Source organism: Eschrichtius robustus, chromosome 6, assembly GCF_028021215.1.
Source record: "Eschrichtius robustus isolate mEscRob2 chromosome 6, mEscRob2.pri, whole genome shotgun sequence".
NCBI lineage: Eukaryota > Metazoa > Chordata > Mammalia > Artiodactyla > Eschrichtiidae > Eschrichtius > Eschrichtius robustus.
Genome location: NC_090829.1, coordinates 63,750,864 through 63,768,000, shown reverse-complemented (window position 1 = coordinate 63,768,000; position 17,137 = coordinate 63,750,864). Strand labels below are relative to the sequence as shown.

The 17,137-nt window shown below is 44.2% G+C and overlaps 1 protein-coding gene across 1 annotated transcript; it reads left to right on the top strand.

Annotated features, from left to right (window-relative positions):
* The first annotated feature begins 14,938 nt into the window (after nt 1-14,938).
* MAGEF1 (MAGE family member F1) lies at nt 14,939-15,886 on the top strand. The gene is given in 2 exon segments (XM_068545648.1): nt 14,939-15,431; nt 15,433-15,886. Coding segments are annotated over 2 exon segments (933 nt in total). The 5' UTR covers nt 14,939-14,952.
* The last annotated feature ends 1,251 nt before the right edge of the window (nt 15,887-17,137 follow it).

The following is a 17,137-nucleotide window of genomic DNA, read 5'->3' as shown; positions in this document are numbered from 1 at the left end:
ACAGCTGTTGTGAAAATTAGATAAAACAAAACATCCTCCAGGAGGTTACCGAGAGCAGTGCATCCCAACTCTATCAGACCCAATGCTCCCTTTTTATAGCAAGTATTTTGTAAGACCACTTTTACTATTCTGAAATGAAATTTATAGATAGTATGACCCACCTACGCACATAAGTTTTTAAAGAATCAACATATAGCCCTAACTATAAGATAAAGAACTAAAAGGAAATAATTTAGAATAAAATAATATGCATTTAAATTTATAAATGTTTGAGCATAACTACATAAGAAGATATAAGACAATTATACTACCCACTTATAATGAATAAGTTTGAATTTAAGAGCAGTAAAACATTATTAACTGCAACATTACGGGTACTTCTTTATATTTGATGTTCTGAAACAAGATTAAACAAGTACTATATTTTCATACAGATATGTACGAATGTAGATGAATAGACGTGTGTTATTTTGGCAATTCAAATATGGCGAGAATTTTGCTATTCGTATTGTGGTTTTCTGAAATGGTGAACAACTCCTGGTAAAGATAAAATACAGTATTCTCTCGATTTATATGATAGTAGCATTCATGAAAAATTCAGTGTATATTAAAACTATGCAAAAAGTACTTTGTGGGACTTCCCTGGTGGCGCAGTGGTTAAGAATCCACCTGCCAATACAGGGGACACGGGTTCGAGCCCTGGTCCGGGAAGATCCCACATGTCGCGGAGCAACTTAGCCCGTGCACCACAACTACTGAGCCCGCAAGCCACAACTACTGAAGCCCGCGCACCTAGACCTGTGCTCCACAACAAGAGAAGCCACCTCAATGAGAAGCCCGCGCACCGCAGTGAGTAGCCCCCACTCGCTGCAACTAGAGAAAAGCCCGCACGCAGCAGCAAAGACCCAACACAGCCAAATATAAATAAATGAAATTTTTTTTTAAAGTACTTTGTGTTTATATACAAAATGGAATTAGGTTCTAAGCTCAGACCAATATAAAGAGATTTTCTACCTATATATGAATGTTGGGTGGGGCATTCAAATGTCACGTGAAGTGCAGGACAAATCATTGGATAAAACTGCGTCACCTAAGGCAAGGAGTCTGGTCCCCTCAATCTCCCCTAAGTAGTGCCCCAGCAACCAATGCAACAAACATAAATACACTGCATATTCCTAAAATGCCTCTAGGGGGCAGCACTGCCTCCATTGAAGATCAGTGGGCCACAGTTTATGGGTTTACTCAACCCATAAGGAATGCAGGATGATGGCCATACAACCTCCAGGAACACAGACCAGACAGACAGCATTAGGGAAATCTATCAGCATTTCGCACTCAGACCTCAATGATTTGCTGTCCTGCTACATTCTTGTTTGGCTGGGGCCATAGGGTAAGGCCATTCCCCCATGCATAGGGAATGAGGTCTCTCTTGATGAGTATGAAGAAGAAATCACCATATTAGGCAGAGCTATGTCACATAGGCTTCCAGGTACAGCAAAAGTCTCAGCAGACTGATTGATAGACCCTTGCATTTTTAGACCCCTGGACAACTATTGGGACCTCTTTGAAAAGCACATCAACAGCAGTCTATAAATAACCCTCAGTTCGCTCACCTATGGCTCCATCATGAATCAACACTAGAGGAATTCACAACGTTGTGTATCTCTCAACTGAACGTATCTAAAGAAAAAACGTAGTCAAAAAAAATAAAAGAAAAAACATTGTCTTTTGTGGATATAAACTGTACCTCTGGCAAAACCAGTCAAGTCATTGAGGTGAGCTGGTGTGTGCCCACCCCTTTCCTTGCTGTATGAGTCTTAATGAGCATCAAAACCTTACTTGAATCCACGTTCTATTTCCCATAAAAAGGAGCTATCACTTCAATCATCCCAGGAAAAGGCAGATCCTCAGACAAGTAACTGGAATTCAGATGGTGGCACCAGACAGAAGGGGAACTCTCGTCTCCTTCTTGGCTTCATTATTTTGGTGGATCCACCTGAACTTTCAAGAGAGCATCCGTCCAGGCTTCCCAGGGCTGCTGGGATGGTTTTGACTACACAGAGGCAGCCCCGCACTAGGATAGGTGGGCCCTGAGCCCTCGTGATCAAGTATATCTTGCAAATGACAAGTCATGACTTATAGGAAGTCATGTTATTATTCTCTGTTTATTTCTCTTGTTATCCCAACGTGCAGTAAAGGCTGGTCTGAAGGATCCAGCCTTGTCTCAGCTGCCCAGTGTATGTGTGTGTATTGGAGGGTGGAGCCACTGACTAGTGTCAGTGATGAGTGAGAAATCCCAAGGGAAAATTCCAGTCACCTCTCTCCACAGAGAGTCTCCCTTCATCAGTAAGCTTGGAGGAGTTTTCATTCATCAGTAAAGGCGATAACTTTTCCCCACAGAGTCTGGTGGAACCAGAGGAGCCCTAGTCTCAGATAAACCAGGTGAGACACCTAGAAGGGGGCTTGAGCGCATGGGCTAAGCCCACAGTCAGTTTATCAAAACTTGAGAATAAGAAGAAGGCTGGTCTTGTAGCAAAGACACTTGATGGTGGGACTCATCCTGTGGGCTGTATCTATTTTTCCAGGTGACAAAGTGAGTCCACCAATTGTTGGTGGAGGTGAGCCTGCCTTTGGGAGAGAGCAGCTCCATCACAGATAGGATGGATTCACCAAAGCTGAGGACCAAGCGTGGCTTGACATGTATCACCTACATGTGTTTTGGGGGACAGAGAAGGGGCCAAGAGAACAAGAGAATACACAAATAGATGAGATAGAAATAACTAAAGCTATTTTCTCAATGTTTGTTTCTTATCACCTCTCGCACTCCTCAGGAGAGACCCCAGAGGCAGGAGGAACTGCATCAGGGAGACTAGGATGGCTCTGTTTTTCTGAAAAGAAACTGCCAACACCATTTCCAAATGTCCAGAGGTATGTGACCTCCAGGGTGACAGAGGCCTGAGAGTTGGCGCTGCTCTCTCCAGCAAGCCCACAGCCTCCAGAAAATCCCTGACATCTCTGCTATCTGGCCTTCTTTTCTGTAGGGCGACCCTCACAACTTGGGGCACAATTTCGGAGTGAACCAGAGGGGGAGACCACTGAGTGTAAATACTGATCTCACAAAGCCAGGGAACTCAACCAATGGCTCCCCACCCTGCATGCACATTAGAATCACCTGCAGAGCTTCATCACCCACCCAGGCCCGGGGCCGACCGCCAGAGATTCTGATTTAATTGGCCTGGGGTAGGACCCACACGTGGATATGCTTTAAAATCTCCCCAGGTGATTCTAATATGCAGCCAGGGTTGAGAACCACTACATTATACAACAGGAGAGGCCCTCAGGCCCTCACTCAGATCCCAGTTACTCTTAATTTATACACACTTCTAACAATCCAGTTGTCTGGTTTCCTAGCTGGTATATGATTAAAAACCGCATATTCAGACAGAAGAGAAAAGCTGCTAATGAAAAGACACTAAAACCAGCAAGACATAACAAATGAGAGTCTGAGCACAAGCGTAAAGATAGAAAGCCTATAAAAAGCAAACACAGCACTCAACCCCTCCCCTCTCCAGCATATCCTATTTACAGTAAGGGCCTGAGGCGATCACTAGATGGAGGAGCCAGGAGGGAGGGCTTCAGTCTGAAGGGAATATACCCCATTTTACAGATGAAAAAAACAAGACTCAAGGAGAATCATGGATGGTCTCCCTCAAAGTTCCACCAGCATTGAGCTGCAATGCTGGGATTTGAATATCAAATGTCAGTCGGTCCTTAAAAGCCCATGTATGCTGGAAAGTGTCACATCTGCCTGTTTAGTATGACTGATGTTTCTAATGATGACCCAGAGTCTAGAACTCAATTACCCTCAGTATCCAGCTATTCAAGATGTTCATTCTAGAAAGAGTTACACACACACACACAAATATATGCTTTTTAACAGTGATGAAAGAACGGGTTATCCATTTTGGAAATAAATAAATAAATAATACAAGTTCTTTCCCAGCTCACACCATTCATCAAGATGAATACCAGATGGATAAAGATGGAAATGAAACCATAAAGGTACTAGAAGAAAATATAAGTGGATATTTTATAATCTTACGATGGGAGGGACTTTCTAAACATGTCAACAAAAGCAGAAACCATAGAGGAAAAGATTGATAGATTTGACTACATTAAAAATTAAAAACTTCTGTACATCAAAAACCACCATAAATTGAAAAAATGTTCAACCTCACTAGCATTCAAAGAAAGGCAAATTAAAACAGCAATGAGAGGCCCTTTTTTTTTTTTTCCTGATCAGATTGGCAATGATTAAAAAGAATGATAATACTGAGAGTTGGTGTGGGTGAGGGGAAATCAGCACTCATACACTGTTGGAGGGAGTGTAACTGGTACAGTCTTTCTGGAAGGCATTTTGGCAATATGTATGAAAAAAGCCTAAGAAGGCACATAACTTTTGACCCAGTAATTCCATGTATAAAAATTTATCCAAAGGAAAAAATGGATCTACTACACACACATGCACACATAAAACATATATAAGGATTTTATTCACTGAGGCACTCTTTGGAATGTTGAAAAATTGGAAGCAACTGAGATTTTTAACAAAAATGAATTAGTCAAATAAATTATGTTATATACGTAAGAAGCAACATTATGCAGCTACCAAAAATGATGCTGTATAGACATACAGGCCAACAGAATAGAATAAAGCCCAGAAACAGATCCAAATATATATGAGAATTTGGTATAAGATAAATATCAAATCGGTGAGGCAAAGACAGACTTTTTTTTTTAATAACTTTATTTATTTATTTATTTTTGGTTGTGTTGGGTCTTCGTTGCTATGCACAGGCTTTTCTCTAGTTGTGGCGAGTGGGGGCTACTCTTCGTTGCGGTGCATGGGCTTCTTATTGCGGTGGCTTCTCTTGTTGTGGAGCATGGGCTCTAGGCATGCGGGCTTCAGTAGTTGCAGAGCACAGGCTCTAGGCATGCGGGCTTCAGTAGTTGCAGAGCACAGGCTCTAGAGTGCAGGTTCAGTAGTTGTGGCGCACGGGCTTAGTTGCTCCACGGCATGTGGGATCTTCCCAGACCAGGGCTCAAACCCGTGTCCCCTGCATTGGCAGGTGGATTCTCAACCACTGTGCCACCAGGGAAGCCCCAGACTTTTTAATAAATGGTGTTTGACTATGTGGAAAAGGATAGATTCTAGACCAGTATTTCACACAGTAAACCATGATAAGCATCAATTGGATCAAAGATTTAAATGCACAAAATAAAACCATAAAATTACCAGAAGAATAAGAGAACTCCTTTATAATCTTGGAGTAATGAAGGCCTTTCTAACCGATTCAAAAATCCAGAAGTCATGAAATAAAAGATTGATAAATACATCTGTATAAAAATCTTAAAACTCCTGCATGTCAAAAGCACCATAAGCAAAAGAAAAACAAACAAAAGACTTACTGGAAAAAAAATTGCAACTCACTTCACAAAGGGTCAATCACTCTAATACATAATTTGTTTCTATAAATCAAGGAGACCAATAACCCAATAGAAAAAATGCCCTTTTTCAGAAAAAAGAAATACAGATGGCTTTTCAGCATATAAGAGAACGTTCGACTTCATTAGTAATAATGAGTACAAATTATAGTTGCAATGATATACCCATTTTTAACCTATCAGATTTTTACATATCCAAAATACACTTGAGTGGGGGAAGTTGTAGGGAAATAGGCACCCTCATACATTGCTGGTAGGAATAGAAAATGATACACACCTATGAAGGGCAATATGGCATTTTCTATTAATGTTACTAATGTATTTACCTATTGGCTCATCAATCCCACTCTCTGAATTTTTCGGGCAAATATATTTGCACACATACAGAAATGATATATGTCTGTATTATAATATTGCTTGTAATAGTAAAAGACTGGAAATAACCCAAATGTCCAATTATATGGAATTGGTTAGATATTACTGTGCATCCAAACCATAATACACCAGGAAGCTATGTGCTGATATGAAAAAGTCTCCACTACATACTATTAAGTTTTTTTGCTTTTTTGTTTAAAGCACAGTGTCTCATAATGGACATAGTGTGCTAACTTCTTTGTAAGAAGGGGCAAGGTATATATAATTGCATTTGCTTATATTTTCAAAAAGGGGCACTGTAACTATTAAAAGCAGTGACCTATGGGAGGGGAAATCAGGAAACCAGGTAAAGAGGGACATGGGTGCAAGCAAAAATTCTCAATTTTACTTTTTTATGTCGTTTTGATTTTTGAACTACGTGAAAGTACTATTTTTTAAATGAAATTAATACATAATTGTGCAGATTCACTTTTGTAGACATGAAAGATTTTCAAAATGGATTTAGTGTATAAATTAGGTCATAGAAATAAATATAGAATAATCCCAATTTTGTCTTTCAAAAAATCACATATCTATATGGTCATATTCTTATATAATAATTTCCATAATCTTGGGAAATAGGAAAGATTTAGCCACAAACAAGTTTATCACATTGTATTTCATAATGAAAATCTGAAAACATCCTAAATATACAATAGCCATTAAAGGTGACACGGGGTCTGTGGAATATTTTCAATCACAAATAATTACATTATAGAAAAATATTAGTGTGAGAGATTCACAGTATGTGAATATATATATACATATATATAGTGTATATAAAGCAGAGCATACAAGATAACTGTTTAAAAAAAAAGTACATGCTGGGGCTTCCCTGGTGGCGCAGTGGTTAAGAATCCGCCTACCAATGCAGGGGACACGGGTTCGAGCCCTGGTCCAGGAAGATCCCACATGCTGCAGAGCAACTAAGCCCGTGCGCCACAACAACTGAGCCTGCGAGCCACAACTACTGACGCCCTCACGTCTAGAGCCTGTGCTCCGCAGCAAGAGAAGCCACCGCAATGAGAAGCCCACGCACCACAACGAAGAGTAGCCCCTGCTCGCCGCAACTAGAGAAAGCCCGTGCGCAGCAATGAAGACCCAACGCAGCCTAAATCAATCAAGCAATCAATCAATAAATAAAAGTAAATGCTTAGAAAAATTGGGGGAGGATACACACCAGGGTATTTGTTAACTGTGGTTTCCCCTGGGTAGTGGAATTATAGGTGCTTTTTCGTTTTTTTCTTTTAAATGGTCAGGATTTTCTCATTGCTGTACAATAAACAATCTCTTCTAAAATGAGAAAAAAATAAAGCACTAAGGAATTTTTTTAATGCTTTTTTAAAAATGATGCTTCAAAGTTCATTTCTAAGCTACCTAAAGAAGTCACCCACCTGAAAGGAGAGTCTGGTTAAGTAAGGTGGGCTATCTGCATCTACTGATGATAAGGAGAAGTAGAGTGAGGTCTTGGTCCTAAGCTGAGATGTCTTATTCCCTCCTTCCTCCCTTTGAGTCTTTCTTGACCACAGGGTGTTGGCCACCATGCTGGGTCCAATGGCACTGCCCACCAGTATAGGACAGCAGACACTGCAACGAGACAGGACCTGCTCTCACCCCCACCACAGAGAATCACTGGTCCAACCACTTGCCTTCTGGTACCTTCCAGCAGGTGAGCTAATAAACCTGCTGGGCTGGAAAGTGGTTGGCAGGCAACATGTTGGGTGAGGTGGCCGGGGCACAAAGATTCTCTGTGAGGACCAGTTCCTGGCCCAGGCCCAGGCTCTCCCTTAAGTGCTTCTGCTTCAGCCTCCCTGGCCAGCCATCCCAGTCTAATCGCTGAGCCCCTTAAAAGGAAGGAGTGGCTTCGGGGTGGGGCATCTCTCAGGCAGGCCGCCTCCGAAAAGGCTCGGGTGAAGAGGTGGGGTCTGAGGCCCAGGCAGCCCCCTAGACCCTTCACGTCTCCTGAGAGTTTATTGTAACCATCTCTTATCTGGACTCCTGCTCGTGGTCCCTGCCCTGTCCCACCTGTCTTCCAAGCCCCTGCCATCCTTCTTGAAATACACCTAATTATTTTATTCCTGGGATCAAAACATTTTCTCCAAAATCAGTCTTTCTCAAACTTTCCCGCTACAGCACACCAACAGCAGACAAAAGAAACGCCTTCAGTTCCCCCAGGGGACCACACAGCCTGAAGCTCCTGCCAACACACCCAAGCTCTCTTTGAAGTCTTCTGTTTTCTCTTAAAAATTCATGAGAATTTTGCATTCTATTCCATGATCTATCTGAATTTCTTTTAACATGAAGATGTTTAAAATTATTCACCTCAAGGAAAACTGATGCTCCTGAAAGAAATAATGTGTTTATCCAGAGGTTCAAATATCCTCATTGGAGAAGAACCTACAGCATGAAATCCAAACTCCTGCCAGGCAAGGATCTACAAAATTTGGCCCCCACAAACCTTACCGCCTTCCTCCTGTTACTCCTCGCCCTCCAGTTGCTGGGCCACCGGGACTCCTGTCATGTCCTGATTTAGGTTCTTCCCAGCACTTCTGCTCAGGCTCTTCCTTCCTGACCCCCCTCTACCTGCTGACGACCTACCATCCCTAAAGGCCTCAAGGGAGATCCAATGCCACCTTCCACATTAAACCTCCTCTGTTGGCCCTGACAGATGCAACGTGAGAGGCAGCAGGCTCCTGTGAAAGTAGCCTGTGCTTTGGGATCAGAAGGCCGGCGTTCTAGTCCTGACTCCCAACTCTTGACACTGGACAAATTATCTAACTTGTCTACTTCTCGTTTGTAAAATGGGGAATAACTGTGCTTCCCTCACAGGGCTGTTATAGGGATTAAAGAAGACTCAAGCGACAGTGTAGTGCCCAGCACATGCTCCCCTCCACTCCTCCAAGCTCCTACAGCAGTCTTTACACCACTCGCGTAAAGAGCAGGTGTTCACATAGGCGTGCTCATTTCACCCCAATAGATCGGTGGTTCCCCACGTCCCCAGGAAGCTTCTTGTATTACCCCCATGATCCCATGGCTTGAAAGATTTTGGTTATTAAATCAAACACATTGATGGAAGAGTATCCCGCTTTTCTAAGTTCTCTATCCCATGAAGCTTTCTGAACACTGCGAGCTGTTCCCAGCATCCCCTCTCCGGCATCACTGGAGGGACTCGGAGCGGGCAGCCACCCACGGAGACCGTAAACACCTCGAGACTGCAGCTCCGGCTCCACACTTCCCACAGCACCTTACTCAGCGCCTGCTCCAAGAGCACACCTAGTCACTGCTCGCGGCATAAACAAAAAGTTCCACCCAGATGACAGTGGGGGGAGAGCCCTGCCTAAATTAGCCAGTCAGTGTGCAGAAAGGGGGCATTCTTACGGGAGGCAGGCTGTGCTGGAGACCAGCCCTTCTCCTCCCGCCCCCCTGCCCCGAGCGGCACCCCCAGGTCTACCAGCTGGCCTCCAACTTCAGTGTGTGAGCCGATTAAAAAGCACCCTCTCTTCAGTGTCTGGAAACTCCTGCAAGGAAAGTTTGCTGCCCAAAGTTGGCTTTTGACTAGAGTCTTAATAAGAGGCCTCAGCAGGCTGTGGCTGGAGAGACAATGTCACTTAGAGAAGCAGCTTGAAGCGGCAGTTAGGAGAAGAATTATTTTAATGAATACATTTCCTTTCAATTGTATGGGAATATCAAGATCCCATTAGAATAGGGAAGCAATTAGAACTAATAAAGATGAATGCACAGTGCTGGGTATGTGCAGAATAACAAGCTGCCAACAAAGGGACTCCGGAGAGCTGCTCTAATCCAAGTGAACTGGCGGCCAGCAGAGGGGAAACGGCTCTGTTCAGCTGCTCAAAGGCCCCGCGTCCCGTGCATTCTGGTCACGGCCAGCAAATGGTGTGAGCGGGGCCTCGGAGGTGGGGGTTGATGGCCCCCGCCCTGGCCCTGGCCCGGCCTATGGGGGATAGAGATGGGCCGTTGGCAGCCCCTTGGCGACGGCCATTCAGACCAGGGCCCTGGCTCCCCGCCAGCCTTGCGCCTGCCCCTCGCACTGGGCCTCATTGTGTCCAGGTGGCAAATGCCTTCTCGCCAACTTTCCTTCGAGGTTTACAGAGCGGGTGGGACAGTGGAGGAGGGAGGGAGAAGGGGGCCCTGTGCCCCCTGCATCTCTCCCCTCCCCTGCCGGCCAGGGTCTGTTCCTCCTCTGGGTCGGGTGTTATGTTACAGACACTGGTGGGTCACAGGCAGCCAAACACAGGAGTACTGTTGCTTACACAATTGCTCTTCAAACAGTAACAAACAATTTTCATTACCCAAGTCAGATCGAATCATCCGCCTGGCCATCCTGCTTCAATACCAGCCACACATACAGGACCCAGGGCTTCACACTCTGCCCATTCTGCTGTGACAAAACTGGGCTCCATTTTGCCCCTGGCCCAGGGATGTGCGACAAAGCTCTTCCTCTGATCCCTTCTTTGAGCCAGATCAGCTGCACGGTTATCAAAACTGTCAGGAGAAACAGAGAAGACACAAGCACCTATGCAGTTTGGGGCTCACTCAGATCTGGAGTGAGACATTACTCAGCATCTGTGTGAAGAAGGCACTCAGGAGCTTGGAGGAATCCATTGACAAATTTAGAAGGAATCCAACAAGATAACTCTGGCTTCCCACCAAAACATTCACTAGCCTTAGATGGAGTGTCAGGACATGACATTTCTTTATTTAATCTTTTTTGGCCAGACAGTTTTTTCAACCAGGAATGTGTAAGCTCATTCCAAAATGTCTGCATGAGAGGCCAGTGACATTCATTACTGAGATTTTTCTACCAGGTCTCTTAGAAAAAAAAAAAAAAATCTGTAACGTTTTATAATTGTTTCTCAATGGTAGAGCATTTTAAAAGTATGTTTACACTTATAATCCTACTTGAATCTCAAAACAACTCTGGGGACTGGCAAAGCTAAGGTTGTCAGGCCTAAAGATGAGGAAACAGTGGCCCAGAGAGGTTAAGTATGCCATGCAAGGTCACAGAATGAACGAAGGGGTTGGGACACCAGAACTCAGGTCTTCTGACCTGGTTCAGTGCTTTGTTCTAGGACGCACCTTTTCTACACCCACAGAGTGCCAGACATTTCCAGGATAATTCATCCTGCAGTTCTGCTTTTCCAGTGTAACTCCCTTATCCTTTTCCACATACTAAACTGTGCTAAGCACTGCAGGCTTTTAACCACTGTAGTCTAGGCTACAAAGGAGCATCCTTCAGAAAGGTTTCCATCGAACAGCCATCAAAGTTTTGTTTTGCTGCCACCCCGCACCCCCCACCAAGAGATATACATTTCCTCCCTTTTAACAGCTTAGGTAAGGATTGTTTTAAAAGTCTGCCTGTCCAGTGTGAGGTCAGCACAATCAAAACTGGCAAATGATTGTCTAGGTTCCTTTCAGTGCAAAACATTGTAGCATCCAGGGGTTGGCAAGCGGCAAAGCAAAGCCATTCACCTTTCATACCTTCATCACCTCCTATACCTAAAGGCCTATTCATTTAATTTTTTGAAACTTTTTTACATGGTGACTATAGTTAATAATATTGTATTGCACGTTTGAAAGCTGCTAATAGATCTTAACAGTTCTCATCGCAAGAAAAAAAAATCTAGTAACTATGTATGGTGACAGATATTCACTAGACATTGTGGTGATCATTTCACAATACATGAATATCAAATCACTATGTTGTACACCTGAAACTAATGTTATCTGTCAATTATACCTCAACTTTAAAACTTTATTTTTATAATTTTTAAGGTATAATTTACATACCGTGAGATACACAGATATTAAGGGTACAGTTTGAAAAGTTTTGACAAACGTATATCTACACCCAAACCAAGATACATAACATTGCCATCACCCCCAGAAAGTTCATGCATATCCCTTTCCAGTCAACCCCACTCCAGGCCTCCACTGTTCTCATTTCTGTCACCATAGATTAGCTAAACCTGTCTTGGACATCAGATTAACTGGAATCATATTGTACATAATCTTTTGTATCTTTCTTCTTTCACTCAACGTAACGTTAGCCAGACTCATCCATGTTGTATCAGTAGTTTGTTCCTTTTTTTTTTTGGATGAGTAGCATTATATTATTGATTCAGTTTTCAAAATCCAGTCACAATACTGCTAATTTGCCCCTCAAAATTCTTTCCATTCAATGTATCTCCTGTATGCTCCTTTCCATGCATCTATCTCCTCTGTATCTCCTCAGCAATACTTGAACTGAGAAAGATATGTAAGTAGACTATTTTACCTCCAGTGATGCCCTTTTAGGTAGGAGTGGTTCTACCTTCAGGAGAAACTGACAACGAGGCAGTCCAGCATGGTGGTCATGAGTACAGTTTTCAGAATAGACAGATCTAGGTCCTCATTTCCAGTCTAGCACTTAACAGATGGGTGGTGGGGGACAGGTGGTTTAACCTCTCAGTGACTATTTTCCCATTTGTAAAATGAGAATAATAATACCTTCCTAATAGGGATTTGTGAGGACTAAATTATATTGTACATAAAATGTTTATGTTTATATTCTACATAATAGGAACCAATAACAGCCTCAAGTTAAACTATAATAAACATCCTCCTGCTTCATTCACACACTTTCAGCTTCTCTGAGTCATAAAGTATAAATGGGTATATATTTTCAGAAGTTTTTAAAAATGAAAAGTTCATGATTACATCTAGAAAAGTCTAGGGACTTCCCTGGTGATCCAGTGGTTAAGACTCCTAGCTTCCACTGCAGGGGGCACGGGTTCTATCTCTGGTCAGGGAACTAAAGATCCCGCGTGCCGCGGCCAAAAAAAAAAAAGTCTAACTGTCATATATTTACTTAACATAAATGCTATTTCCTCTGGAAAAAAGTAAAGCCTTTCATCATTTATTCAGTGACAATTACATACTGAGTGCTGACGCTGAGGGGCTCTTCAAAAGAGTTAAAGACATAGCCCTAGCTTTTAGGATGTTTGGTTCTGGAGGGTAATAAGCACAAAAATAACTATTATACAGAGTATGGTCAATAATAATGATAATAATTAACATCTATTAATATAGTGGTTAAGAGCATGGTCTCTGGAGTCATACTATATGATTGAAATAGTGGCTCAGTCATGTGATGCTGGGGAAGTTACTTACCCTCTTTTTGTGTTATTTCACTTGTAAAATGGGGATAATAATACCACTTATCTAGCAGGGCTGTTATGAGAAGTAGACGAGTTCATACATGTAAAAAATTAGTACATTATCAGCACATTAAAAGTATGCAATAAATAATAGCTAACACTTACTGAACACCATGTGCCAAGCACTGTGTTAAATGATTTACGTGCATTACCTCACATGATGTCCACAATGTTGTCTCTACTATTATGCCCATTTCACTCATAAGGCAACCGAGGGAAAGAGAGTTTAGGTAACTTGCCCAAGATTACATAGCTAGTAAATAGCAAATTCCATAGGAAAGACACATCTATAAAATGGGGATAGTGATAATAGTACTTACCTTAATGAGAACTAAACAAATTAATATTTGAACAACAGTTAGAACAGAGCCTAGTGCACAATAAGGTCTATATAAGTGGGTGTTAAACAAATACAAATTGCTATGGTGATTCAGAAGTGGCAGTAAATAACTTCCATGCATGGAGACTAAGGCTTTGGAAAGGTGACATTTAAGCTGAGCCTTGACAGGAGGGAGAGAAGAAGAGAGGAGTGGAGAGGAGGGAAGAGGGAGAGGGAAGGGGGAGAGGGGAGGAGAGGAGAGGAGAGAAAAGGGAGGGGGAGAGGAGAGAGGAGGAAAGGAGACGGGAGGGGAGGAGGAGGAGGAAGTAGAGGAAGAAGAAGAGGGAGGAGGAGTTGGAGAGGGAGGGAGAGAGGGAGAGAGACAGAGACAGACTGGTAGTGGGAGAAAGCTCAGAGTAGAGTAAGCAAAAAGAAAAAAGTAATGGGACTAGTTAAGTTTGATTAGGTAAAAAAAAAAAAAAAACTCCCCTTTCTTCCAATCAGTTACTATTTCTGCCAGCTGCACCTCAATATATCTTTTAACATCTTCTTTGACCCCTGTAGAACCTGCTATCCTTACCCCCTCGTCATCCATTTTACAATATTTATGGAGTGCTTCTATGTGCCAGGCACTGTTCTGGGCACTGAGGATATAACAATGAACAAGACAGGCCGAGTCTCAGTTCCTATTCTGCACTATAATAATACCAATACTCCAAGCTGGATTCCCAGCTTTTGGTCAGCCCTACTCCAATCCATCCTCCACACTGCCACCAGAGAGACTGGAAAGATACAGATCTGGTCCGGACACTCCCTTGCTTAAATCCCCCTGTAGTATGAATTCCCATCGTGTTCAGAATAGATTTCAATCTTCGTAGCATCCTGTTCAAGGCCCGTCACTAACTGTCCCGCACAGCCTTATCTCTCAGCCTTCACCTTCATGCACTCCGCACTCAGCTACAGTAAATTACTCAAAATCTTAGATACACACATAGAAATAAGCACCTGCTGAAAGTACGTGGCTGGAACTCCATCCCTATTTTATCCTTGTACACTGAAACCTCAGAAAAGCCCTGGTTACCCCCCTCCAGCCTTCGAGTCTAAAAAACAGCGCTGGCGACGCACTCCTCCACAGCCCTGGCATCCTGAGAAGGCTGCGCTCACTCCCACCCCAGCGGGAGCAGTAAAAGGAGGGGCTTCGCCGGGCCTGGGGGCCGCCATCTTGGCTGAGTTGGCCGGAAGTGGTCCGGCCAGTCGGCTTGCCGGCGCGCACTGAGGCTGCGCGGTGGCTTCGCCGCGGGTCTTCGGCGCCGGCGGCGTTGCGGCCGTCGCGAGCCCTCTGCGGTGCAGCCCGGAAGCCACAAAGTCCCCTCTGTCATCTCTCCTAGTCCTACTCCAGCCGTCCCAGCCGCTGTCCAACCCCTCCGCCGGGGTTTGTGCAGCGGCTTGCACACCCCTCGGCCAGTGTACGCGCTTTGCACCTGCCTGCCCGAAAACATGTTGCAGAAACCAGAGAGCGGGGGTCTCCCTATCCTTCAGGCGGAGGGGGAGATGGATGGTGGCCACGACAGTGAGACCCAGGCCCTGACCGCCTCGCAGGAGGTGGCCCCGAGCCCCCTCCTGCGAGAGAGCCCCGAGGAGGACCTTGGCGCTGTAAGGGAGGAGGGGGCTGCGGAGCCCTCCATCACCCTGAAAGGTGCGAGGGCTTTGGCAGCCAAAACCTTGGCCCGGCGCAGGGCCTGCCTCCGTCTGGATCAGACGGTGACCGAGTTGGTGCAGTTTCTGCTGGTGAAGGACAGGAAGAAGAGTCCCATCACCCTCTCCGAGATGGTGAAATACATTATCAGAGACTTAAAGGATCTGTTCCCTGAGATCATCGCAAGGCCCGCAGAGCATCTGCGGTATGTCTTTGGTTTCAAGCTGAAACAGCTTGACCGCAAGCACCACACTTACATCCTGATCAGCAAACTAAAACCTTGAGGAGGAGGAGGAGGATCTGGGAGGAGATGGCCCCAGACTGAGTCTTTTAATGATGATCTTGGGCTTTATCTACATGAAAGGTAATAGCGCCAGGGAGGTACAGGTCTGGGAGATGCTGCGTCGGTTGGAGGTGCGTCCCTCAAAGTATCACCTCCTCTTTGGGTACCCGAGGAGGCTTATTATGGAAGATTTCGTGCAGCTGAGATACCTCAATTACCGGCATGTTTCTCACACCAATCCACCGGCATGTTAATTCTCTTGGGGTCCCCGAAGCGACCTGGAAACCAGCAAGATGAAAGTCCTGGGGTTCGTGGCCAGGCTCCATGAGAAAGAACCCCAACACTGGCCAGTGCAGTACCGTGAGGCCCTGGCAGACGAGGCTGACAGGGGCAATGTGGGGGCTAGGGCCAGGGCTAATGCTAATGCTGGGGCTGGCATCCACCCCTGGTGAGGGCCAGCCAGAGGTGGGGGGGGGGGGAAGTTGGGTATAAAAGCTACTGTCTGAGTCATAAGTAGACTAGGTGGGGAGAAGGTCGTTATTTCTGTAGCAGTTGTATTCGTGTAACTAGGATTTAGGTTTCGTATCTTGCTAAGTTTTGTTACGTTTAATATACTTAAATTGATGTTTATAAATGGGATTGGTCTACTTTTTCGTGTAGGGTTTTGCTGCTTTTTAAAATTAATTGAAAAACTTTACATTTTATTCTGTGATCTTGAACAAATTATGCAGCACTGAATGCTATACTTAAATGGTTTGAAGGAACTCACCAGTATGATGATCTGGTACCAGGGAAAAAAACAGCTGATTAGTATCTAGCTTTCCAACAGTTTTTGTCTACTGTGCAAAGAAGAAAGCCTGACGTGTAACTCTGTTTGCTTAGTTATTGTAGTAGCTGGGGGGGGGGGGAATGCAATAAATTAGAAGTATAACTTGGTACACTTAATAAACATTTGTTAAGTACTTCTTTTGTGTGATGCACTGTTAGGGGTATTTGGGGATTAAATGCTGAACAAGATAAAGGTCCTACTTTTCAGAACTGGACAGTAAGTAAATAAACCAGAAATTACAGTGCGGTGAGTTGAAGGCTACAGAGGGACACCCAACCCAGCTGGGGTGATTGGGTGAGGCTTGCCTGAGGTTACCTTTAGTCGGACTTCAGGGTAGGGAGGGAGAAACGATGGGGTGGGTGGAGAAGAGGGGAAGGAAAAAAGGAAGAAGAAGTTGCAGGTGGGAGATGGTATTAAAAATGACTTAAGATCATAGATGCTGCTCAGTAAGATGGGAAGACATGATACATGGCAGATCTGGAAAACATCCAACCTTTGCCAGTGCCCTTGGTCCAGGGCAGTTTATTACAGTGCACACGTAATGATGGTGACTGTTAGCATTTTGGTCTTCTCCATCTCCCTTCTCTCAATCTCTACAAGCTTTCCTCTTCTACCAAAGCCCTCAGAGACCAAATACTTTAACAATTCTGGAACAGTATGTAGTGTGGAGGGCACGTGTGATGTTCCCTACTGCCAAGAAGTCTTCAAGGGCTCTCCCTTGGCACCAGGAAGCCCAGCACCCTCATCCATGTTTCTGCTTGCCACTTGCCACCTGCCATCTCCCATGAGGAGGAGAACTGGAAGGCATCTTTCACATTCTTAACTACCCATGAAGAGTCATCTTCAAAAGCAGCTGGAGCCTCTGCAGTGCCTA